The sequence below is a fragment of the Malaclemys terrapin genome, chromosome 4 (assembly GCF_027887155.1).
Source record: "Malaclemys terrapin pileata isolate rMalTer1 chromosome 4, rMalTer1.hap1, whole genome shotgun sequence".
Lineage (NCBI taxonomy): Eukaryota > Metazoa > Chordata > Testudines > Emydidae > Malaclemys > Malaclemys terrapin.
This window is the reverse complement of record NC_071508.1, coordinates 34,485,315-34,507,345: the sequence shown is the minus strand read 5'-3', so window position 1 is coordinate 34,507,345 and position 22,031 is coordinate 34,485,315. Positions and strand designations below refer to the sequence as shown.

At 49.6% G+C, this 22,031-nt stretch overlaps 1 protein-coding gene across 1 annotated transcript in view; it reads right to left on the bottom strand.

The window, feature by feature from the left end:
- Positions 1 to 22,031, bottom strand: part of MYRF (myelin regulatory factor) — a 108,087-nt gene that overhangs the window by 41,537 nt on the left and 44,519 nt on the right. The window contains exons 4-7 of the mRNA XM_054026227.1: positions 20,651 to 20,712; positions 5,699 to 5,990; positions 4,939 to 5,111; positions 4,454 to 4,577 (exon numbers count right to left, since the gene is read on the bottom strand). Of these exons, the coding sequence (XP_053882202.1) occupies positions 4,454 to 4,577; positions 4,939 to 5,111; positions 5,699 to 5,990; positions 20,651 to 20,712 (651 nt within the window). The remainder of the gene's footprint in view (positions 1 to 4,453; positions 4,578 to 4,938; positions 5,112 to 5,698; positions 5,991 to 20,650; positions 20,713 to 22,031) is intronic.

Below are 22,031 nucleotides of genomic sequence, written 5' to 3'. Positions count from 1 at the left end.
TTCAGACCTCTAACGATACATCTACATGTGATAAAAGATGTGCGGCACAGCCATGGCTGGCCCAGGTCAGCTGACTTGGGCTCTTGGAAGGCTCGGGGTGTGGGGCTATAAAATTTCAGTGCAGACATTCAGACTCGGGCTGGAGCCCAGGCTCTGAGACATCACAAGTGGGGAGGATCTCAGAGCCCAGGCACCAGCCCGAACCCAAACGACTACACTGCCATTTTATAGCCCCTGCAAGCCTGATTCAGCTGACCCAGGTTCTGAGACATGGTGCCCCTATTTGATTGACAGAGTTTGTTTTTAGCCTGCTGGGACAGTCGCAGTGGCATCCACCGGATGATGATCCAGCTCTGCCTGGAGGAATCTACAGACGAACAGTTGCCATGTTCATCTCAAAATCCACCTGAAGCTTTAGGCCCCTTTAGAGGCAGAGGAGCTGTCTTGTCTCAGCACAGCAGAGTATCAGTATCCTGTCCAACAGCAGAGCTGGCCTGCACTGAGCAGAGATGGCCTGCACTCATCTAGCCAAGGCAATGGCCAACAGAAAAAAGTCTTGTTCCAAGATGAACCCCAGCTCACACGATTGGAGCAGCAGAGAGACATCCAGCGTAACCAGCCCAGTAGACTACTGCCAGGCAAGCACCTGAATGGCTCATGGAAGATGACTCCCCCCCGCCAATGCTTCTACCAAGTTCACAACAACCAACAGATGACTGGCACTGCTGGCTTCCAGCTCACTACATAAAACAGAGACAACTGTTAACTGGGATTGAATGCTCCTGGTTTAGAGCTGGAACAAGCCTGATCCCAGGATGACGGCAACGGTCAAAATCCAAGGCACGAAGCCTTGTCAATTAACAAACACTGGCACAGTTCTTCCACCTTTTGGTGCTGCTCGCTATCTTCCTCAACCGCTGCAGGTCCCTGAGGGAGAAATAATCCACGTGTCTTCAAATCCCACCTCCCAGCAGACGGGGGTCATCAACTGAAATGCAACTAGTTCTCTAAGGAAGAGTCTGCAAAGCAATGACACAGGGGAAAGGCACAGAACAGACCTACCGCCATGTCCTGACCCCCTCTGACAGCCAGCTCAGACATCTGTATGCAAACCAGGTCATTTTTCTGTAGCGAGGAGTGACAGAAAAATCCCATCGCTAAATGTTTGCTGCTCCTTGGCATCGCTGCCACTGGTGAACCTCTTCTGCTACTCCGCTCAACTCACCGACACTCAGAATTTGGCCTCAGAATGCTACTGTCAGGTGGATTTGTGAGACATGCAAGATTTCCACGGTCTGTTCACCCTTAGCCAAAGGACTTGGGGACACACGCCCGTTTGTTCCAGTGAGAAAGTACTTGACGGTCTGTCCTGAGCATTGCTCTTCCACAGCTCAGTAGATGGACAAAGTACATGAAGACAGTTCAGACAGCCAGTAGTTCTGGTGAATTTATATGCAAATCCCTGTTGGAGTCTGACCAGAGCCCAGTAACAGATTTCTCCATACAGGCCTCACAACCAGACCAGGAGGTATCCTCAGTCAGCACAGATGTACTCTGTTACAAGTTCCACAATCCACGGTCCATCAGATTTCAATGTCCAGGGCCAAGGGACCCCAAGCATGATGGTCTTTGGGACACAGTGCGAGACCCATCTCTTGTCTCCTGCCTTCCGCGAGGTGTGAGGTGTGCGGGCTGGTCAGTAGTTTAGTGTGTGCATGAGGGGAGTGGGGGGGGGGGGGAGAGTCATTCGGTTGTGGCTTTGCCAGATCGAGTTATAGTGCCACATTAAACACTGTGCACTTGCCCACAGGTTGGATACATTTTATCAGCTTAAAAATAAATGAATAAATCAAGTTCTGACATGTTAAGGACTCTGCTAGGCGTGGAGGCTGATCTACTGAATATTCTCATCTCTTCATCCTGCTGGTGGAGCTTGCGAACAACTGGACTGGCTTCATCTGAAGCAGAGCAAAAAGAACAGGGGCAACCTGGCAGTCAGAACTCCCAAAAGCCTGAGAAATACTCCTGCAGAGGGGCTGTGAGCAGGCTGCAGCTCGAGTCCATTAAAGACCGACTCTTACGGTGAGGATATTACCGCCATGTCCGTGCACAGCTCAGCTCCGGGTAAACCTTTGCTGATGTGGAAGCTGGTTCTCCATCCTTACACATGTGGTGGAGGTATCTGCTAGGGAGAGCTGCCTTTGACAGCCCAGTCATCCAAATGCTCTGGGAGACTGAGCTTCTCACCCCCACCAGACAGTCAATGGGGCTGGTGAGAAATGCAGCCAGGGGCTGGGAACCTGAGCAATTTCCTGTGGGGGTATGAAAACAGGCCTCCTGCAGGTCTGCACTCACTCCCCACTCTCCCCTGCTGGACCCCACGTGAAGGGCAAGAGTAAGAAAAGGATGAGACTTTGATCCCACAATTCGGCTCTCTAGGGCTGAGATTGGAGCTGAAAACCCTCTGGCTTCTCCTGGAGAATGAAACACCTAGTACAGAACCAGTGATACACGAACCCACCTCTCTGCTGCAATTCTCCTCCAGTTTGGACCAAAGCACTTCATCTAGCTCTGGAGCTGGTACAAAAGAAGCTCTGAGAGCTTTGCAGAGGTCAAAACCCCCTTCTCATTCTAGCACTGCTGCAGTGGGCTCCTGGCTGGGGCTTTCCCAAATGGCCGAGCTGTGAGAGACGGCTTGGGTCTGCCTTCTAAGGATCAGCTCTCCTTTCACTCCTCGAGGCCTGGGCCTGCTCCCTTTTTGTGACCCCTCTGGCTGCCCACATGCCACTGGGCCAAACAGGTTTGTCCTTCTAGAAGCAGGTTAATTTTGCATGAGAGGAAGGACGGCCTTGTCGCTAGGGCAAAGGCCTGGGAGTCAGCCCAGCTGGATTCTGTTCCCAGATCTGCCAAAAGCTCATCCTGTGATTGGGGCAAGTCACGTCATGTCTCTGTGCCTCACTTTCCCCAGCTGTAATATCAGGCTTAATTCACTGAAAGCCTCAGCAGTAGGCAGTGTTGTTACACACCCCTCAGGGACTTGGAACCAGCTGGCCACATGCTCTGCCATCCGAGGCAACCTCCCTAAGTCTCACGCCCTTCCCTGCTCCCATAGCTGGCCCTGCCAGGAGTCCTTGGCCTTTTCTCTGAACGTCGTTCTGACGAAGCCTGATCATTTTCTCATTTTAGTTGGTATCTCGCACAACAAAGCCCCTCCCCCGAGCCCCAAAATAGGGCCCCAGAGACTGGCGGTGTGGACAGTGAGGAGGAGTAAGGGGTGTTTACGAGACTAGCCGTTCCTGGAATCCAGACTGCTGCTTGCCAGTTTTCAGTCACCTTTCCGGAATGTGGGGAGGATTCGCAGCAATTTCTTCCTGAACATTCATCTTTCTCGCCCTGTGAGCTGTGCGCACTTGTTCCCTCCACCTCAGCCTCCCAGCCCTTCCCTCCACCTCGCAGCATTTCTCTGCACCCCTCAACTCCACCTCAGCCTCTTGATCTTCCCACACATCTCCGCCCTCTCTCCTAGCCTCCTAACCCTTTCCCACCCCATCTCTCTTCCTCTTCCTCCTGCTCCCTGTCCAGCTCTCTCTGGGTATGTCTGTCTACACTGGAGCTGGAGGTGTAATTTCCTACTCAGGCAGACCTACACATGCTAGCTCTAATCCAGTTGGTGCACTGAACGTAGCAGCATAGCCACAGCTGCGCAAGGAGCTATCCACCCTGACTACAAGCCCGTCTGAAAGTGAGGTACTTACTTGGGCAGCTAGTCCCTCCTGCCGTTTGCACCACTGCAGCTACGCTTCTGTTCATAGTGTGCTGGCTGGATCAGAGCAGGCCTGGGTACGTCTGCCCAAGCTGCGAATTCCACCTCCAATGCAGACTTACCCTCTGCCTTTCTCTCCCCACTCCCCCTCTGCCTGTTTCCCTTCCCTCTGTCGCTACTCCCCAGCTCTCTCCAAGCCTGTGGGCAGCAGGGGCCAGCGGCCCACTTCTCCACACTCCTGCTCAGGGTCTCTTTTGATGAGCCACATCTCACGCCTTTACAGGAGAGTTAATGTTCATTTTAAAAATCCAGGGCGGTGGATGAGCCTGAAGCTGGGGGCAGAGGCCCCTCTGATCCAAAGAGACCCTTAGACGGGCTGGGTTTAGTATCAAAGGCTCCTGCTAAGCAGGTGTTCTGAGTAACGCAAGGAGATGGCAGTAGCCAGACCTGCCTTGGATGGTACAATCAGACGCTCACACACAGCTCTGTTCCTGGGGCCGGCCGCCATTTCACGCTTGCAGAGAATTAACTTTCCCCTGGGCAGGTTATAATGGAGAACAACACAGGATCCCAGGGATTCCAGCACAGCGCTGCCACCCCCCTACCGACTCTTGGGCTAGGGGAGGACAAAGGGCTGGTGGAGTAGACATGAGTGTGGCTGTATCTCTGGGGGACCGGTCAGTTACTCACAGCTCCTTGTAGTTGGCATCGTAGAGAGTCACCCACTTGTTCTGCTGATGCGGCTGCCACTTTATGGACTGGTAGTTGGGATCCAGGTAGGAGCCGTTCAAGCTGTCGTTGTCTTGAATTAGTCCTGCAGTCATGGGGAAATATTTACTGAAATCATTTCCGTGAGGTCCCTGACCAGGCAAGAGCTCCCCCTGCTGGTACAAGGGAGATACTTCCACTCTGCACTCGCTCAGCCCGGGGCCCATGTCCTGACAGTGCTATCAATGCACCCTGTGCCCCAGCCCAGGGCCAAGGGGAGAGCGTCCACCCTCCACACTATCAGCTCTGGGAACAACTCTCTCACTTGCTTATCTGGGGGGACACTTCCAGTCTCACTCTGTCCTGCAGGCTCCTCTCCCGTGCACCCCACCTGGGGAGAGCTCCCCCTGCTGGTGCCAGGGAGGTGTTTGGTAATGTTGGGGGAGGAGGGGACGAAGAGCACATACCTGGTGAGAGTGCCCCCTGCTGGTGCCAGGGAGGCGTTTGGACTCTGTCAGGGTTGAGTGGCACAGACCCCATACCTGGCTCCTGCTTTATCATCCCGTTGAGCATCTGTGCGTTGAGTGTGTTGGGGGGCGACTCTGAGTGTTTCCTCTTCTTGGCTGGGTGAACTGGGAGGCTGCGGAGACCAACCGGGACAGGAAACCCTGAGCTGCAAGGCAGCGAGCAGGAAAGCAGGGCAGCTGCTCAACCTCCACCAAGGGAACAGTGAGCGGGGGACGGATGGGCTCCAAAGGCAGGAACAGGATTTGGGCTTGGGGCTGGGGAAGATTTTTTAAAATAAGGGGGAGGGATAGCTCAGTGGTTTGAGCATTGGCCTGCTAAACCCAGGGTTGTGAGTTCAATCCTTGAGGGGGGCCATTTAGGGATCTGGGGCAAAAATCTATCCGGGGCTTGGTCCTGCTTTGAGCAGGGGGTTGGACTAGATGACCTCCTGAGGTCCCTTCCAACCCTGATATTCTGTGATTCTATGGGGGCGGGAGCAGGGACTCAAGTGAAGGCAAATGTCTAGTTCAAACGTATAAAAATTAAAGACTTTGTAATCTCAGTATAGGGAGACCCATTACTTTTCAGTGTCATTATCACCCCCCCCTTTACCGCCATGCCCCACCTCCGCACCTCCTCCATTCCCCACCCCACCCCCACACCTCCTCTGGGATCCAAATATCCCCCTCGGTTCTCCCTGTCCCTCCCCGACACTCTTACTCTGCTCCGTGCTGCTGCAGGAGCTGGTGAAGCATCTGCGACTGCTGGGCGTGGTGGAGATCGCCCGGGGACATGCCCTGCCCGATGACGTACGGCGGCATCAGCGGCTCAGGCTTCATGAACATGTCCCGCTGCATACTGGGATAGTGGGGGGTGTGCTGCTGCTGGTGTGGATGCGGCGGAGGTGGTGGGGGACCCTGAAGGTGGGGAGGCGGGGGAGGGTGCTCCAGCCGGGAAGGTGGAGTCATGTGGCACATGTTCTCGGGGGTCATGGTCCGGAGGAGGTGAGGATCTTCAAAGAAAATATAATGGATTCATTAGAACCCCATGTATAAGGCCAAACACAATCTGTCCCGAGTCCACCCCTCCCTCCCCACTCAACCACCCACCCCTCCCCCAGTCCCAGGGGAGTCCAAACCCACCCACGGCAGATTACATCATGTTCCCGCAAACTCCCCCCACTTCCCCGAGCTGGGTTACCATACGGCTGGGGTTTCCGGACACAGCCTCTTTTTCGAGCCTCCACCCTGTCTGGGGTGGGAGGATTTGAAAAGCAACAGGCAATGTCCAGGGTTTTTGCAGCTCAGAAAGAGCCTCCCTTGCAGCGGCAGCTGATTGGTCCATTCCCCTATAAGCCACAACGGCCAGATCCCGCCCACCCAGGTCCCGGTTCCCAGCTGTGGGGTGGGGGTCCCGCAGGGAGGCACTGAGTGACAGCTAGTGCGGGGTCCTGGGCTCGTGCCAGCCACCCTGCCACGGTGACACAGAGCAACACTGTCTCCCCACCTCCAGTGAGTACCCCGCCGCCCGCAGATACCCCTGTCCAGCATCCCCGCCTGCCTACCCCCTGCCCCAGCACACTTGGGCCCCTAGCCCACCTCTCCCAAATGAGTCTACTCTGGTGTGGGTAACTATGCAGGCAATTCTGGGACTGTATTTCTCCTCCCATCTCCTGCTTGTTTGGAGGCCCAGGTGTCCCACGGGGATGGCTGGGGATTTCCAGTTTGTAAGGAGAGTTCCAGCTACTTTTCCTTTATAAACTCAGCAGCATGGTGAGGCTTTAGGCCCCGTGATTTGGAAAGGTGGTTGAGGGAGCCGGATGAGCAGAATGCCCCACACCCACAGTTAGCAAGGCTCTCAAAGGGCTCACATCGGATCTAGTCCGTGCAGAATAGGAGGCTGACACTACATTACAGCTAAGGTTCAAACCACACAATCAGGATGTTAGAGTTCAAGCTCCTAGTATCTCCCAGCACACAAGTCACTAATGCCTTGATACGTAGGTGCAATGGGGCAGAGTTAGTATTTAGCTGGACTGCTGTAGCATCAGGAATCGAGGCCCCTGTGATGATTTAGCTTATGTCTGTCTGTCTCTATGGCACACTACAAATGTCACTTTGGTCGTGAGAAGGACCCATCCTTCCCTGATGTCTTTGTGCCTCTATCTTGGCCTGGAATTTCAAGCCACAGGGCAAACAATGCGGAGAGATCAGGAGTTGTTAATCCGGAGGATCACCTATTGAAATGCAAGCACCTCGACCAATGAGCTCACAGATATCCCGTCCTTCCAGGTGAGCTGGTAACCAAGCAATGGATCACCTGACAAGGGACTTGACGGGGTCACCTGTAGAAGGGGACTGTAGCTTTACAAAAGGGTGGCTCCCTCACAGACCACCATCTTTAGAGAGGGAGATGCACTAGTCTGTCCAAGACCCAAAGGGTTCTCAGAGTGGCAAGGGAGGGATTTGCATGCAGGTTTTATTTTTCTAGAGATCTGTATCTATCTTGTCTATGCGAAAAGAGTGTGTGTGCTTAGAAACTCCTTTGCAGCGTCTGCGTGTTACCTGCTTATGCTGCCAAGGAGCCCTCAAAGAAATCAGAGGGTCGTGCTCCGGCGGAAGTTGGGGAGCACGCAGCAACTACTGGGGAGGCTTGGATGAGCCAGCACTAGTTCCAGGGGGCCTATGCAATGGGACTGCGTGGTCACAAGGGGTGTCAGACAAGGGGTCTGCCCCTGCAGCACGTGCCTAGAAGCCCAGAACCCGAGAGACAGCGTGGCTGAACTCTGCCCATGCCCAGCAAGCTAAGAGCAGCCTGGGGAGCGTCCGGCTGGGAGAGCTCACGAGGGTTGTAACAGCCCCATCGTACTAGGCACTGTGCACATCCAGAGCCAAGGGACAGCCCCTCCCCAAAGAGCTGACAATATAAGACAAGAGACGAGCAGCAGGACGACGCGTCAGGTAACAGTGAGATGTGTACAGACAGCCTGATAAGCAGCGGTCACAGCATACACCCTGTCTCGCCACAGCCGAGGATTTTGTGAGCACACTCAGAAGCTGCACAGAAAATAAGATAGGGGAAATCTCACTTGCTGTGCCCCCAGCACCAGCCCCCGCCACATGCCCGCAGCACCACCCTGCAAGCCCAGATTAGTCCCCTCGTTGCACCAGCCCTGCCCAGCTCCTGCCTATCGTAGGTACTTCTCTGGCCCCCAACACTGCAGGATCTGAGCACCTCACAAATTTCAGGGTATTTAGCGTCAACCCTCCCCTCCGAGATGCAGGGAAATGCTGTTATCCCCATGTTACAGCCAGGGCCAACTGGGGGAGGAGGGGGGGCCGCGCAGGAGGGCCATTTGGCCTGGGCCTAAAGCTCAAAGGGGGCCTCAAATTTAGACACTTGTTAATTTTTTGGCATTTGATAAGTTTCGCAACTTGTTTTTATGCGCATAGTTTTTTCGTTAACTGATCTAGATTTTGTCATATTAAAGAGTTAAAAATGTTCATAAATATTAATAAAAATATGTCATTTCTGATGGCACAAGATTAGACCATGTGTCGTCATTTTTTCTTTTTATTACGGCTAGGGGCCTCAAAAGTGGAAGTGGCCGGGGCCTCTCTGGACCTCTGAGAGAGCCTGGTTACAGCTGGGGAACTGAGGCACTAAGGGGCTTGCTCACGGCCCCACAGGAAGTCTGGGGCAGAGCAGGGAATTGAACCTGGGTCTCTCCAGTCCAAGGCTAGTAACGTAATCACTGGACAATCCTTCCGCAGTTCCTGTATCAGCAAGTCCAGCAACTCCCTGCTCCCTCACTGCCCCTTTATCCTGCAGCCATGAGCCACCCTGTAACCCTGGCCTGCACCACAGCTCCAACCTCTCCCTCTCCGTGCCCCACCCACATCCTCCAATCATTGCCACCAGTCATTGCCACCACCACCGCAGCCTCCTCTCCTAGCCTTGCCGCCTCCCAGCCTGGGCTTCTCTCATTTCCACTGACGCCAATGCTTGCCATGGGAGCGACCCTCTCTGAGCTGCTGGGGAGGGGAGCCACAGGTGTGGGCTGACTGGAGAAAGACATAACACAACGACATAGCAGTCAGGTTGGGCCAGCCTAAGTGTTGGAAATCTCACCCTCAGTGGTGCAATAGCAGAGAGATTTTTGTGAGTGTGCATTTAATTCACTAATATACATTTAATTCACTAATATACATTTTTACACACCAAGAGGACTTTGATCCTCTCATTCAAATAAACAAGGGAGATTCAAATACACACTCCTACTCCCCACTTCTATATGTAGGATCAGATATTGAAATGAAGCCACTATCTGGATTTATTTGACTGTGTTGCCATCAAAATAAATGTTTAACGAGCGGCATCTGAGAGTGTGTGCAAACTAACTGCCCCCACCACAGGCCCCGATCCAGCAACAAATTCCACACAAGCAAAACCCTGTGTCCACATGGAGCTCCTGGCAAGATCAAGGCCTTACACCTTAACCTGCAAACACTCCCTACCCAGTACACTACATGCAAACAGTCTCACTGAAGTTAATGGGATTCCTCACAGTCCAGTAGTACTTGTTTGCAGCAGCAGGCCCTTACCCTGTTAGAAAGAATAGCGTCCCTAGGCTTCAAACATTCAGCTGGACTGATCCTAAGTCAAATGCCTCCCAGTGCAATACATTAAGAAATAAGGCCCAAGGAAAGGCGGAAGTTTCTAACATGAAGCCACTTTGAAGGCATCTGAGAGCAAAACAGAAGTATTGGGAACAGCTGTGAGCTGGTGAAACCCATTCTTTTTCCACACATGAATCTCTGGAGACCCCAACGCCACCCTGCAAAAAAAATTCACATGGGAGATGAGAAAAGGCATGAGAAATTTTAGCCCCAGGGGTCATTTTTTGGTGCCAGACAATAGTAAATATCTGGAAGAAATTAGGAATTAATGACAGGTTTCAGAGTAGCAGCCGTGTTAGTCTGTATCCGCAAAAAGAACAGGAGTACTTGTGGCACCTTAGAGACTAACAAATTTATTAGAGCATAAGCTTTTGTGGGCTACAGCCCACTTCTTCAGATGCATAGAATGGAACATATATTGAGGAGATATATATATACACATACAGAGAGCATGAACATGTGGGAGTTGTCTTACCAACTCTGAGAGGCCAATTAAGTAAATGAAAAAAAACTTTTGAAGTGATAATCAAGCTAGCCCAGTACAGACAGTTTGATAAGAAGTGTGAGAATACTTATAAGGGGAGATAGATTCAATGTTTGTAATGGCTCAGCCATTCCCAGTCCTTATTCAATCCTGAGTTGATTGTATCTAGTTTGCATATCAATTCCAGCTCAGCAGTCTCTCGTTGGAGTCTGTTTTTGAAGTTTTTCTGTTGTAAGATAGCCACCCGCAGGTCTGTCATTGAATGGCCAGACAGGTTAAAGTGTTCTCCCACTGGTTTTTGAGTATTATGATTCCTGATGTCAGATTTGTGTCCATTAATTCTTTTGCATAGGGACTGTCCAGTTTGGCCAATGTACATGGCAGAGGGATATTGCTGGCACATGATGGCATATATCACATTGGTAGATGTGCAGATGAATGAGCCCCTGATGGTATGGCTGATGTGATTAGGTCCTATGATGATGTCACTTGAATAGATATGTGGACAGAGTTGCCATTGGGCTTTGTTACAAGGATAGGTTCCTGGGTCAGTGGTTTTGTTCAGTGATGTGTGGTTGCTGGTGAGTATTTGCTTTAGGTTGGGGGGTTGTCTGTAAGCGAGGACAGGTCTGTCTCCCAAGATCTGTGAGAGTGAGGGATCATCTTTCAGGATAGGTTGTAGATCTTTGATGATGCGCTGGAGAGGTTTTAGTTGGGGGCTGAAGGTGACAGCTAGTGGTATTCTTTTATTTTCTTTGTTGGGCCTGTCTTGTAGGAGGTGACTTCTGGGTACTCGTCTGGCTCTGTCAATCTGTTTTTTCACTTCAGCAGGTGGGTATTGTATTTTTAAGAATGCTTGATAGAGATCTTGTAGGTGCTTGTCTCTGTCTGAGGGATTGGAGCAAATGCGGTTATATCTTAGAGCTTGGTTGTAGACAATGGATCATGTGGTGTGTCTTGGATGGAAGCTGGAGGCATGTAGGTAAGTGTAGCGGTCAGTAGGTTTCCGGTATAGGGTGGTATTTATGTGACTATCGCTTATTAGCACAGTAGTGTCCAAGAAATGGACTGCTTGTGTGGATTGATCTAGGCTGAAGTTGATGGTGGGATGGAAATTATTGAAGTCATGGTGGAATTCCTCAAGGGCTTCTTTTCCATGGGTCCAGATGATGAAGATGTCATTAATGTAGGGCAAGTAGAGTAGGGGCATTAGGGGACGAGAGCTAAGGAAGCGTTGTTCTAAGTCAGCCATAAAAATGTTGGCATACTGTGGGGCCATGGGGGTACCCACAGCAGTGCCACTGACTTGAAGGTATATATCGTCCCCAAATGTGAAATAGTTGTGGGTGAGGACAAAGTCACAAAGTTCAGCCACCAGGTTAGCTGTGACATTATCGGGGATACTGTTCCTGATAGCTTGTAGTCCATCTTTGTGTGGAATATTGGTGTAGAGGGCTTCTATGTCCATAGTGGCCAGGATGGTGTTTTCTGGAAGATCACCGATCACTGATCGTTGGATCAGACTCCAACGAGAGAGACTGCTGAGCTGGAATTGATATGCAAACTAGATACAATCAACTTAGGATTGAATAAGGACTGGGAATGGCTGAGCCATTACAAACATTGAATCTATCTCCCCTTGTAAGTATTCTCACACTTCTTATAAAACTGTCTGTACTGGGCTAGCTTGATTATCACTTCAGAAGTTTTTTTTCTCTTACTTAATTGGCCTCTCAAAGTTGGTAAGACAACTCCCACATGTTCATGCTCTCTGTATGTGTATATATATATCTCCTCAATATATGTTCCATTCTATGCATCCGAAGAAGTGGGCTGTAGCCCACGAAAGCTTATGCTCTAATAAATTTGTTAGTCTCTAAGGTGCCACAAGTACTCTTGTCTAAGAATTAAATAAATTGTAACTGGATTTGGGTCCCAGATACGACATTTGGATCAGGGTTTTGATTGGAGCTCTCTATCCTTAACCTGAATTACTGATATGATACTAGGTAACAATAATACTTGAATATTAAGGAGCGGCACTACATACTTCAGCTTGAGGTTGAAGCAGTGTTGCCAACTCTGAATTGCAAGTCAAGTGATATTTGATGATCTTCTTAAAGCCCCAGATCCTGGCATCCTGTGATGATATGAAAGTCGCAGCTTTCATTGTAAACAAAAGGTAGGTTTCTAGTTCTTGTGGTTGCCGAGAAAAGCTTGAAAACATGAACTCCAAAGGCTCAAACACCAGAAGGGTAAATACACAGAACACAATACCAGCTGCCTACATTGATGATCTTGCTCACGGTTTCCCTGCTAATCAAGGGTTCCCCCACCACACCCCAATCATGCATCCCTCCTGAGCAACGGATATGCGAGGATACTGGAGACATGGTGAGCAGTGGCAGTAGTGTTATGTGAATGACAGGCATCACTTTATAATAGCATTTGAATATAGGGGTGCCTGTGCTTTCCCTGGACTTGGCCGTGACGGGGGCTTGAAGGAAGGTGACCCCTAGGCAGCACAAACTGTATAAAATGGAGACATTGCTCACTGGCTAGTGGAAATGACCAAATAATATGGTTAGGAACTGTCCCCATTAGCGAGGGGGCACATCCACCTTTTGTCACAGAAGTTTGCAGTTGAAAGGTATTACTAGCCCTTTGGTTGTTCCTGGATTCCCAGGTTCTTCTGTGGCAGGAAAATTGCAGCCATTTCTTAGAAGGGACCTTGCTACAATCTTCAGCACGTTGCTCACTTCCAGAACGGATTGCTGCCATGCGCTCTGCATGGGGCTACAACTGAAGACCCTCACCATCCTCTTTGCAGTACAAAGCAACCAATTTAAATAAATGATTGAAACTCTTGCCCCAGGGATACTCCTCCTCCAGAAAGATTTGAACTCCTCCATTATGAGAAGCAGAAGAAGAAACAGAGGAAGAACTAAAAGAATCAATACTGACATTAATGCAAGGTGGTCAAACTCGAGAAATGGTCTGTTAATGGCTACAAGTATATATACACAGGCAAACCTGTGTTCTGGCTTAATTCTCATGCTTCTTCAACTGAGAAGAAAACCAAAGAATATGGTCTCCAAGTTGGTGAGGATGCTGTGCAAGGACGGAGAACAAAGTATGACCAGGAACACACTATCATGTGCTCAGACAATGAAAATAAAACAACATGATGCTAGAACTGGTCGGATGCAAACATGGGATGTTCAGCACACTAATTAAACCTCTTTGGGAAATAAGTAACACCGAAAGCACAGAGTGGAAGTTCACACATTGTCCTGCAATTGCCAGCATCCTCACAGCTGGCTGACTGGAAATGGGGGACTGATGCCTCAGCTTCCCTATGATTCTTGGCAGAAGGCTCAGAACCCCGCAAGCCAGACTGTCAGCTGGTGGAAATCTGTGCAGTTCCTCTGACTTCAGTGGTGCGCCACCAAGTTATGCTATCTGAGGCTCTCTCCCTATGTTACATTTGCATCCAACTATAACCATTATAGTTTGTATGCTGAGCAAGAGCAGGACTTAGATCAAAACATCTCATTCCGTTTGCACAAGGGATTCTACAGAGAGGCACTAGGCTCGCAAAAGCAACTCAATAAGGTTTAAGTGGAATTTGATAGAATACAGGCAGACGATACTACTGCTGCCATTCAAGAAAATCTAGCTTGATCTAAATAACGAAGAACTGAAACCACACTAGGACAAAACTGAAAAGCAAGTCCAAGAAGCTATGGAACATTTTGGATACTTAGCCAAAGTGACTGATCCCAGATACATAGGCTCATCAGGCAAGCCCAGAACAGGAAAAGGAGGCTTGAAGCATAGAGGTATGGGAGGCAGTGGGGCCTAGCAGATAGAGCACTAGAATGAGAATCAGGAGACCTGCATGCTATTCCCAGCTCAGCCATCGGCCTGTTGGGTAACCTTGGGCAACTCACTTCAGCTCTCTGTGCCTCCATTTCCCCATTTGTAAAATGGGAATAATGACGCTGACCTCCTTTGTAAGCCACTGTGAGATCTACCCACAAAATGGGCTAGATAAGAGCTAGGCATTATTGCTTAGTATTAGGTGATGGAACATCATATTGAGTCCCTTCCTTTCCCTTTTAGTATTTACAGCTGAAGATCCAGATTACTCCCCTAAATCTATGTTTGCGAAGGCGGTTGCACTACAGTTCATTGCGTCAACATGGTGGGAACATGTGGATGCAAAATAATGGAATTCAGATTATTATCCATTTTGAAAAGACCTGCAAACTCCAATCCAACCAGCGCAGCCCTGCCAGAGCGTGCGTTTAGCATATTCAGATTGGTTTGGTCAAGACTTCATAATAAGCTAGGCGCTGAGAAAGCAAATACATCGGTAAAAGCGTGTCAGGAGCTAAAGGCAGTTGGAATGGAATGGCAGGCCTACCCAGCTGGCAGATGGGGGGGGGGGGGGGTTGGATGCTGTATTCTATTTACAGAACAGTACGCTTTCAATCTGGGCATAGCCTGCCTTTACGTGTTGACTGCTAAACATGCTTATGAAGCAAATCACAGAGTCTGTGTTTGGTGCCTCACTTCTTCATAAAACCGCCGTGGGTTTTCCTGGGGTTTTCCAGGAGGTGAGTTGGGATTGATTTTTCTTGCATGGGGAAAAAAACACCACCACACACACAAAACCCCACACACCTGGGTTTTCCAGGTTGGAGGAAAGCACCACAAACCCTGCTTGTGGGCCCTGACCTCCTGCCTCATTACACCAATAGCAGGGCTGAGCTCAGCTGAGGCCCTCGAGCAAACAGGCCCTAGATTTCCACGTCTGAGAGAAGCTTGTCGCCCTCTCAACTCAAACTCGCTTTCTCCCCGTAAGCCAACAAAACCGGAGTCCGCTGACCCAGACGCAAGGCAAACCTTGTCTGTTTACACAGGCTTCTGCCTAACTTAGCAATAGGGTGTGTTTGGGGGAACGTAGGGTGCATTAGTCTGTGATTTCAGATCTCTCAGGGGGTACTATGCTCTTCCTGCACAAGGGAATGACTGGATCCCAGCACCCAACACTGGGACGTGGAGAAAGGGGCAGTTTGCAGGTGTTTCAAATGCAGAGAGGTTCCCTGCACCCCCCGCGGAGAAAAAAGAAGGAGGATATAGGCAGCAGGGACACGGCATTCCTGGCTGACCAGAAGCAGCTGGCCCCACCTACCCGCACACGGAACCTGCACAAGGCCAGCCTAAGGATTCACTCACACTGGGCTTCGGGACAGCCAGAATAGGGGATTCTTCCATGACACCAGCAGAGAAGCAAAGCGTTGGTAATCAACAGATGTGAGTGAGGCAGACGGGTACTGCCCTGCTGGGGCTCGCTCAGTGAGAAGAGCTGTAGCTGTGACACGGAAGGAGTTGCTAGCAGACCCAGTCTGTGTTATAGATCAGGGTAAGATTCGCAAGCTCATTTGATACACGCCCCTTCCCCTCCCCGCAGCACTGCCCCTCCACATCTCCATGCTGCCACCGGGCACCTGAGTAGGGAATGGAGATTGCTCACAAGAGCTAGACAGGCCACTTCTGGCTAGGGGCCAGATGAGGTCCAAGCACCTCTCAACTCCTAACATTAGGGGGAAATGAGGCTTGAGCACCAGTGGGCTCCCTGGTGGCAGAATGGAGCAAAGTCCAGGCAACTTGCAATGGGGAGAGACCAGGCCTGGGAACTGGTCAGGCCCTTTGCATGGCATTGCCTGATGAGTCCAAAACTTTCTTAAGAGGAATCAGGGAGGCCTGGCAAAATTAACTGAGCTGCCCAGCACCCTTCCATGCAGAGAGAGCCTAGGGAGAGGGGAGGCTTGTGTGTCCCCCAACCGGACCCTTTTCCTTCAGACGGGTTTTCATAACAGTGCAAGATTTTCTACGTATGCGATATCAGTGTGTTCCACGGAGGCTGCGCACAAGGGGTCTCTGCAGCAGCACTGGAGGGACTTGTATTGTTATAAACCAAGATGCTACCTTGTGGCTGCATCAGAGGGGTGTGTGATCATGGCCCATTTCCCTGTCACTGCCCCAGAGGGGAGGAAGAAAAAGAAAAAGAGGATGATTAGAAATGTCCTTCGGATGATCAGAGGGTCACAAACTTTCCCATATTTTGGTCACTTCCTAAAAATGAGCTCCAATGGGGGACCAGGCTCCTGGTTGCCCATGTCCCAAAGCCACAGGGCTAGGATGCATGGAAAAGGGACAGTAGGCAAGAGTGAAGGGACAAGGGACACTGAATTCACTTCCATGTGATGGGTGAGATGACTGGTTACATCCCATTACACAGTGTATCTACGTGGTTTACTGCCTCTACTGGGGTGCAGGGCTTTACACTGACTAGTTCTGAATCTCCCCTTGCTGCCTTCCCCACACCTACCTGCACCTGGCTCCAATCCTGCCAGGTCACTCTGCAGCTTGCTCCTCTCCCCCTCCAATTTTGATGCCCATAGTTACTGAATTTACACCAGTGAAACCCCTGACAAAGAACAGCATGACCCAGCAGTGCAGGGACGGGCTAGGTGTTTTTCAGTCCAGTTAATTGACAAAGCCTCTGGAAACCCCAGAAGAGTCCTGGGGTGGATCAACACTTGGAGACAAGGAGATGTTTCCTGATTGTGAGAGAAGTCCATAACCCCCCTGGAAGTGCTCTGAGGAGCACAGCTTGAGAGCTATTGAGATAGCCCATTGGAACTACTCCGGTCTTTGTGGTGTGGTTAAGTCAGAAGGTCTGACGCTGGCAGTGTGGGCACTAACCGGGGTAAATCAAACCACTGACAAAGCACCGGAGGGGGACTATAGAGCCAGATATGGTGTATGTGCTATTCCAGCCATATCCCAGGAGAGCAGAACCTCTGGGCTCTACTGTGGAGCTGTTAGTCCTGGAACCCATAAGAGTTCTTGATTTAGTCCTAAGTGGAGCACAGGCTCTGGTCCAAAAGGTGAATATAACCGAACCGCTTGGTAATAGTGACCGCAGTGAATTAAATTTAACCTCCTTGTAGGGGGGGGAACATAAAAAAGCCCCACCCCAGTCACATTTAACTTTAGATGGGGAACTATACAAGACTGGTGACACTAGTTAGATGGAAATTAAAAAGGGCAGTCACAAGGGTAGAATGCCTGCAAGCAGCACGTAGGCTACTTAAAAATACCATAATAGAGGCTCAGATTAAAAGTCTACTCCCAAATTTTAAAAATGGACATTAGGAGGGCCAAAAGAATCTCATCATGGCTGAACAAAAGAGTAATGGTGGCAGTTACAGACGAAAAGGTTCTTTTAAGATTTGCAAGTCAAATCCCAATGAGAAAAATAGGAAGGAGCACAAATGCTGGCAAGTAAAATGTAAAAGTATAATACAGCAGACCAAGAAAGGATTTGAGAAGCAACTTGCTGAAGATGCAAAAACTAACAATAACATTTGTGTTAAGTGCACCCGAAGTAGGAAGCCTGCCAGTGGGGCCACTAGATGACAAAGGTGTTAAAGGAGCACTCTGGGAAGATAAATGAATTCTTTGCACCAGTCTTCACTGGAGAGGATAGGGTGGGGGAGATTCCCCAAAAGAATAGCTGTGATGTGGGTAGCAAATCTGAAGTGCTGTCCCCAATGACAGTAGAAGAGATTTTAGAACAAATTGATAAATTAAACAGTAATTAATTGATAAATTAAACAAATGGTATTCACCTCAGAATTCTGAAGGGTCTCAAATATGAAATTGCAGAACTGTCGTATATAACCTACACTCTACAATGAAATCAGCCTCTATATCAGATGCCTAGAAAGTAGCTAATGTAATGTCAATTTTTTAAAAAGGCTCCAGAGGGGATCCCTGCAATTACAGGCCAGTGAGCCTAACTTCAGTACTGGGTAAATTGGTTGAAACGATATTAAAGAACAGAATTATCAAACACACAGGTGAATAGAACATGTTGGGGAAAAGTCAACACAAATTTTGTAAAGGGAAATCATGCCTCACCAATCTATTAGAATCCTTTGAGGGTGTAAATAAACACATGGAGAAAGGAGATCCAGTGGATATAGTGTACTTGGATTTTCAGAAAGCTCTTGACAAGGTTCCTCACCAAAGGCTCTTAAGGAAACTAAGCAGCCAGGGGATAAGAGGGAAAGTCCTTTTATGGATCAGTAACTGGTTGAAAGATAGGAAACAAAGGATAGGAATAGTCCGTTTTCACAATGAAGAGAGGTGAACAGCAGGGTCTCCCAAGGATCTGTACTGAGGATCGTGCTGTTCAACATATTCATTAAGATCTGGAAAGGGATGTGAACAGTGAAGTGGCAAAGTATGTAGACAACACAAAATTATTCAAGATAGTTAAGTCCAAAAAGAGGTGGTTTTTTTTGGAGTTTCTGACTAAAAGGGTTTCTGACTAAAAAGAGTTACAAAGGGATCTCACAAAACTGGGTGACTGGGGAATAAAATGGCCAATGAAATTCAGTGTTGATAAGTGCAAAATAATGCACACTGGAAAAACATAATCCCAACTATAAATATACAGTGATGGATTCTAAATTAGTTGTTACCACCCAAGAAAAAGATCTTGGAGTCACCATGGATATTTCTCTGAAAACTTCTGCTCATTGCTCAACAGTAGTGAAAAAACCCTAACAATATGTTAGGAACCATTAGGAAAGGGATAGAAAATAAAAAAGAAAATATCATGATATAAATCCATAGTATGTCCACACCTTAAATACTGTGTCCAGTTCTGGTTCTGGAAAAGGTTCTGAAAAGGTCAACAAAGATTATCAAGGGTATGGAACAGCTTCCATATGAAGAGAGACTAAAAAGAATTAGGGCTGTTCATCTTAGAAAAGAGATGACTGAGGGGGATACAATAGAGGTCTGTAAAATCATGAATGGTGTGGAAAAAATGAATAGAGAAGTGTTATTTACTCTTTCACACAATACAAAAACTAGGGGTCACCCAATGAAATTAACAGGCAGCAGGTTTAACGCAAACAAGAGGAAGTACTTTTTCCACATGACCCACAACAAGCCTGTGGAATTTGTTGCCAGTGGATGTTGTGATAGCCAAAAGTATAACTGGTTCAAAAAAGAACTATATAAATTCATGGAGGATAAGACCACCAATGGCTATTAGCCAAAATAGTGAGAGATACAACCCCATGCTCAAGGCAACCCTAAGCCTCTGACTAACAGAAGCCGGGAGTGTAAGACAGGGGTGGATCACTACCCTCTTCTGTATCCCCGTGAAGCTCTGGTATGGGCCACAGTCAGAGACAGGACACTGGGGAAGATGGAACCTGGCGTGATTCAGTATGGCAGCCCTTATGTTATCTTCTGCATCTCAAGGGAACAGTTCTCTCTGTTTTTCAGATGCTTCTAACCCTGTAGCAGGGAAAGAGGCCAAGTCAATTACTGAAACATGCACCAAAACCAGCCCCCACAGTCTCACTGAGGACCCAGCCTCTGCCAAATCCAGGGCAAAACGAGGTTGAAGGGTTTGATTCCTCTCTTACGAAAAGTGAGCCTATCGAGACGGGTTCTCCGTAGCCGCCTCTTCTTATGTTCTCTTGAGGCGAAGGTGCTGCTGCTCTGGCAGTGAGGGAAATCTGCCCTCCCTGCAGTGAGTAGCCCGGCCTCTTTGTTATATTTAAGGAAGGGCCAGGAGGAATTCCACGGATTTTTTTAGTAAGATAAACAGAACTCTTGACCTCTTCCATAGAGAAAAGAGAAGGAGCCGTTCCCAGCATGGACTGGGTTGGAGCCTGGAAAAAGAGTGCAACTGTGGGGAGGCGGGGAAGCTGGCATGCTCCCTTCCCCTCCCACCATCTCACCCACCCAGCCAGTGCTGCCATCAAGGCATGGGGAGCGTCGCCATTGGGACCAAACAACATCCACCCACTTCCCTCAGCCCACACCAAGCCAAGTGGGGCAGAATGGCCCTGACCCCGCCTTCCGGGGGAAAACAATCATCTCTGGGAGGGGCCCCGAGTTCCCCCCGCTCTATGCAGAAGGGAAGCAGAGAGGTGTCCCCCTTGGACCAGAGGGGCTCCTTGGACGGCAGGAAAAGGCTCAGCAAGAACTTACCACTAAACAGCGAGTTCATTAGTGTTTCCACAAGTTGGGCTTCATTTCCAGGAGGCGCGCGCACCCTTGCTCTGTTTTACACCCCCACCATGGACACCAGCAATCGGAGGCTCGCAGACTCCATTTCACACCCTGCCTGGGTACGAGGCTCTCTCTTCCGCGCTGTGTGTGTGTGGATCCGCACTTCCTCCCCCTCTCCCATTCCCTCTCACTCCCCCCCTTTCAAAGACTAGCCGGAGAACAATAGGTGAAAGTCTAGGAATATTTACTAACTGATAATCTCTCCACGTATTGCAGCCGTCTGTTTTTCCCGTCTGATAAAGATTTCAGAGCCAACCACTTTCGTAAAACAAAGAGGGGGGAGGCTGGGAGGTTTGGGCTTTTTTTTTTTTTTTTTTTTTTTTAAGCACTTACCATTCACCTGCTGGGGGGAGTAGGCTTCTGATCCAGAGTCCGGGGGAGAGTCGGGTAAAGTGCTGGAGAGCAATGGAGAAAGAGAAGAGAAGGTCACTGCAAACCAGCTTCCAGCAAACCCAAGCCTTTCAGTTTGCTCACTGTGACTTCCACACTCCAGGATAAAACCCATTCAAACGGCACCACGGCTAACCCCACTGCCCACAGACACTCCTGCTGGCAGAGGCTGGCACCAGAGCCCACACCCAGCTCTCCTGCCCCATCCTTACAGCACTCCCTACTACCAGCAGAAACTGGGACTGAAATAGCCGTGAGCTGCCCTGCAGTCAGCTCTTCTGCCCCGGCTCCCTACAGCCAAAGCTCCCAGCTAGCCCCTCCACACACCATTACCTACATCGCCTCAGGCTGGGACTGGAGTAGCTGAAAGCCTTGCATAGCCAGAGCCTCTGCACCATTCCCTGCTGCATCTCTCGCTGGGCCCAGAACTCCCCGACAGCCAGGGCCTGAGAACATTTGCTACAGTGCCTCCTGCTGGAAGAGGCTGGCACTGCAGCAGCTGTCAGCACCCCTGCACAGTACCTCCTTTGATTGTATGTATAGGCATTTCATTTCACAGCCATTTTGTTCACCTGCTAATCAGAGTCTTCTCTTTGCAGCTCATGGCCAGTTAAAAGAAGCCAAACAGAAATGTATCTGTTCCCCAGAAAAAGATCATTGGTTTCACCCTGAATAAATAGGGGAGCCTGGCTCTGTTCCGGGATCTGATGCATGAAAGCGAAGGCTGTGAGGCTGAGGGCCAGATTCAGCTTTCACTCACACCTGGGGAAATCCGGAGCAGCACCCACAGAGGTCAATGGAGTTCCTCTGGATTTACACCAGCAGCACCAAGAGCAGAATCTGGCCCTAACTCTGCAAAAGGGAACCAAATATGAATAGGAAACTCTATTGGCCTCACCAAACGCACCATGTCCGGGGATAAAAGGATTGACAAGGAACTTCCTGTGTTCTATGGGGCAGTTGGGCAGCAGGGGAGTGATCTGTTAAGTTATCCTCTATTTATTTTGCCTTGTACCATGAGGCTAAACGCAGGCTCCCTGCACACGGACACGTCAGTCATTTAAAAACCACACTGCAAAAAATCCAGTTTGATCCAACTTTAGCTTTTCAGGACTCCCAGCTCTTCATGAAAAGCTAAACAGCTCCTCCCCAGTTACCCTCAGAGACAGCCTGGGAAAATAGACATGCCATGTTGCATGCCCGACAGGTCAAAAGACTTGGTCTCCATCAGGAGTAAGTTCCAGAGAACGTCCTGCCCCTGGATAAACAAATCTAGCTCCAGAGTCCCAGCTGATCTTAACGGCCCAGGTGCCAATATGCAGGC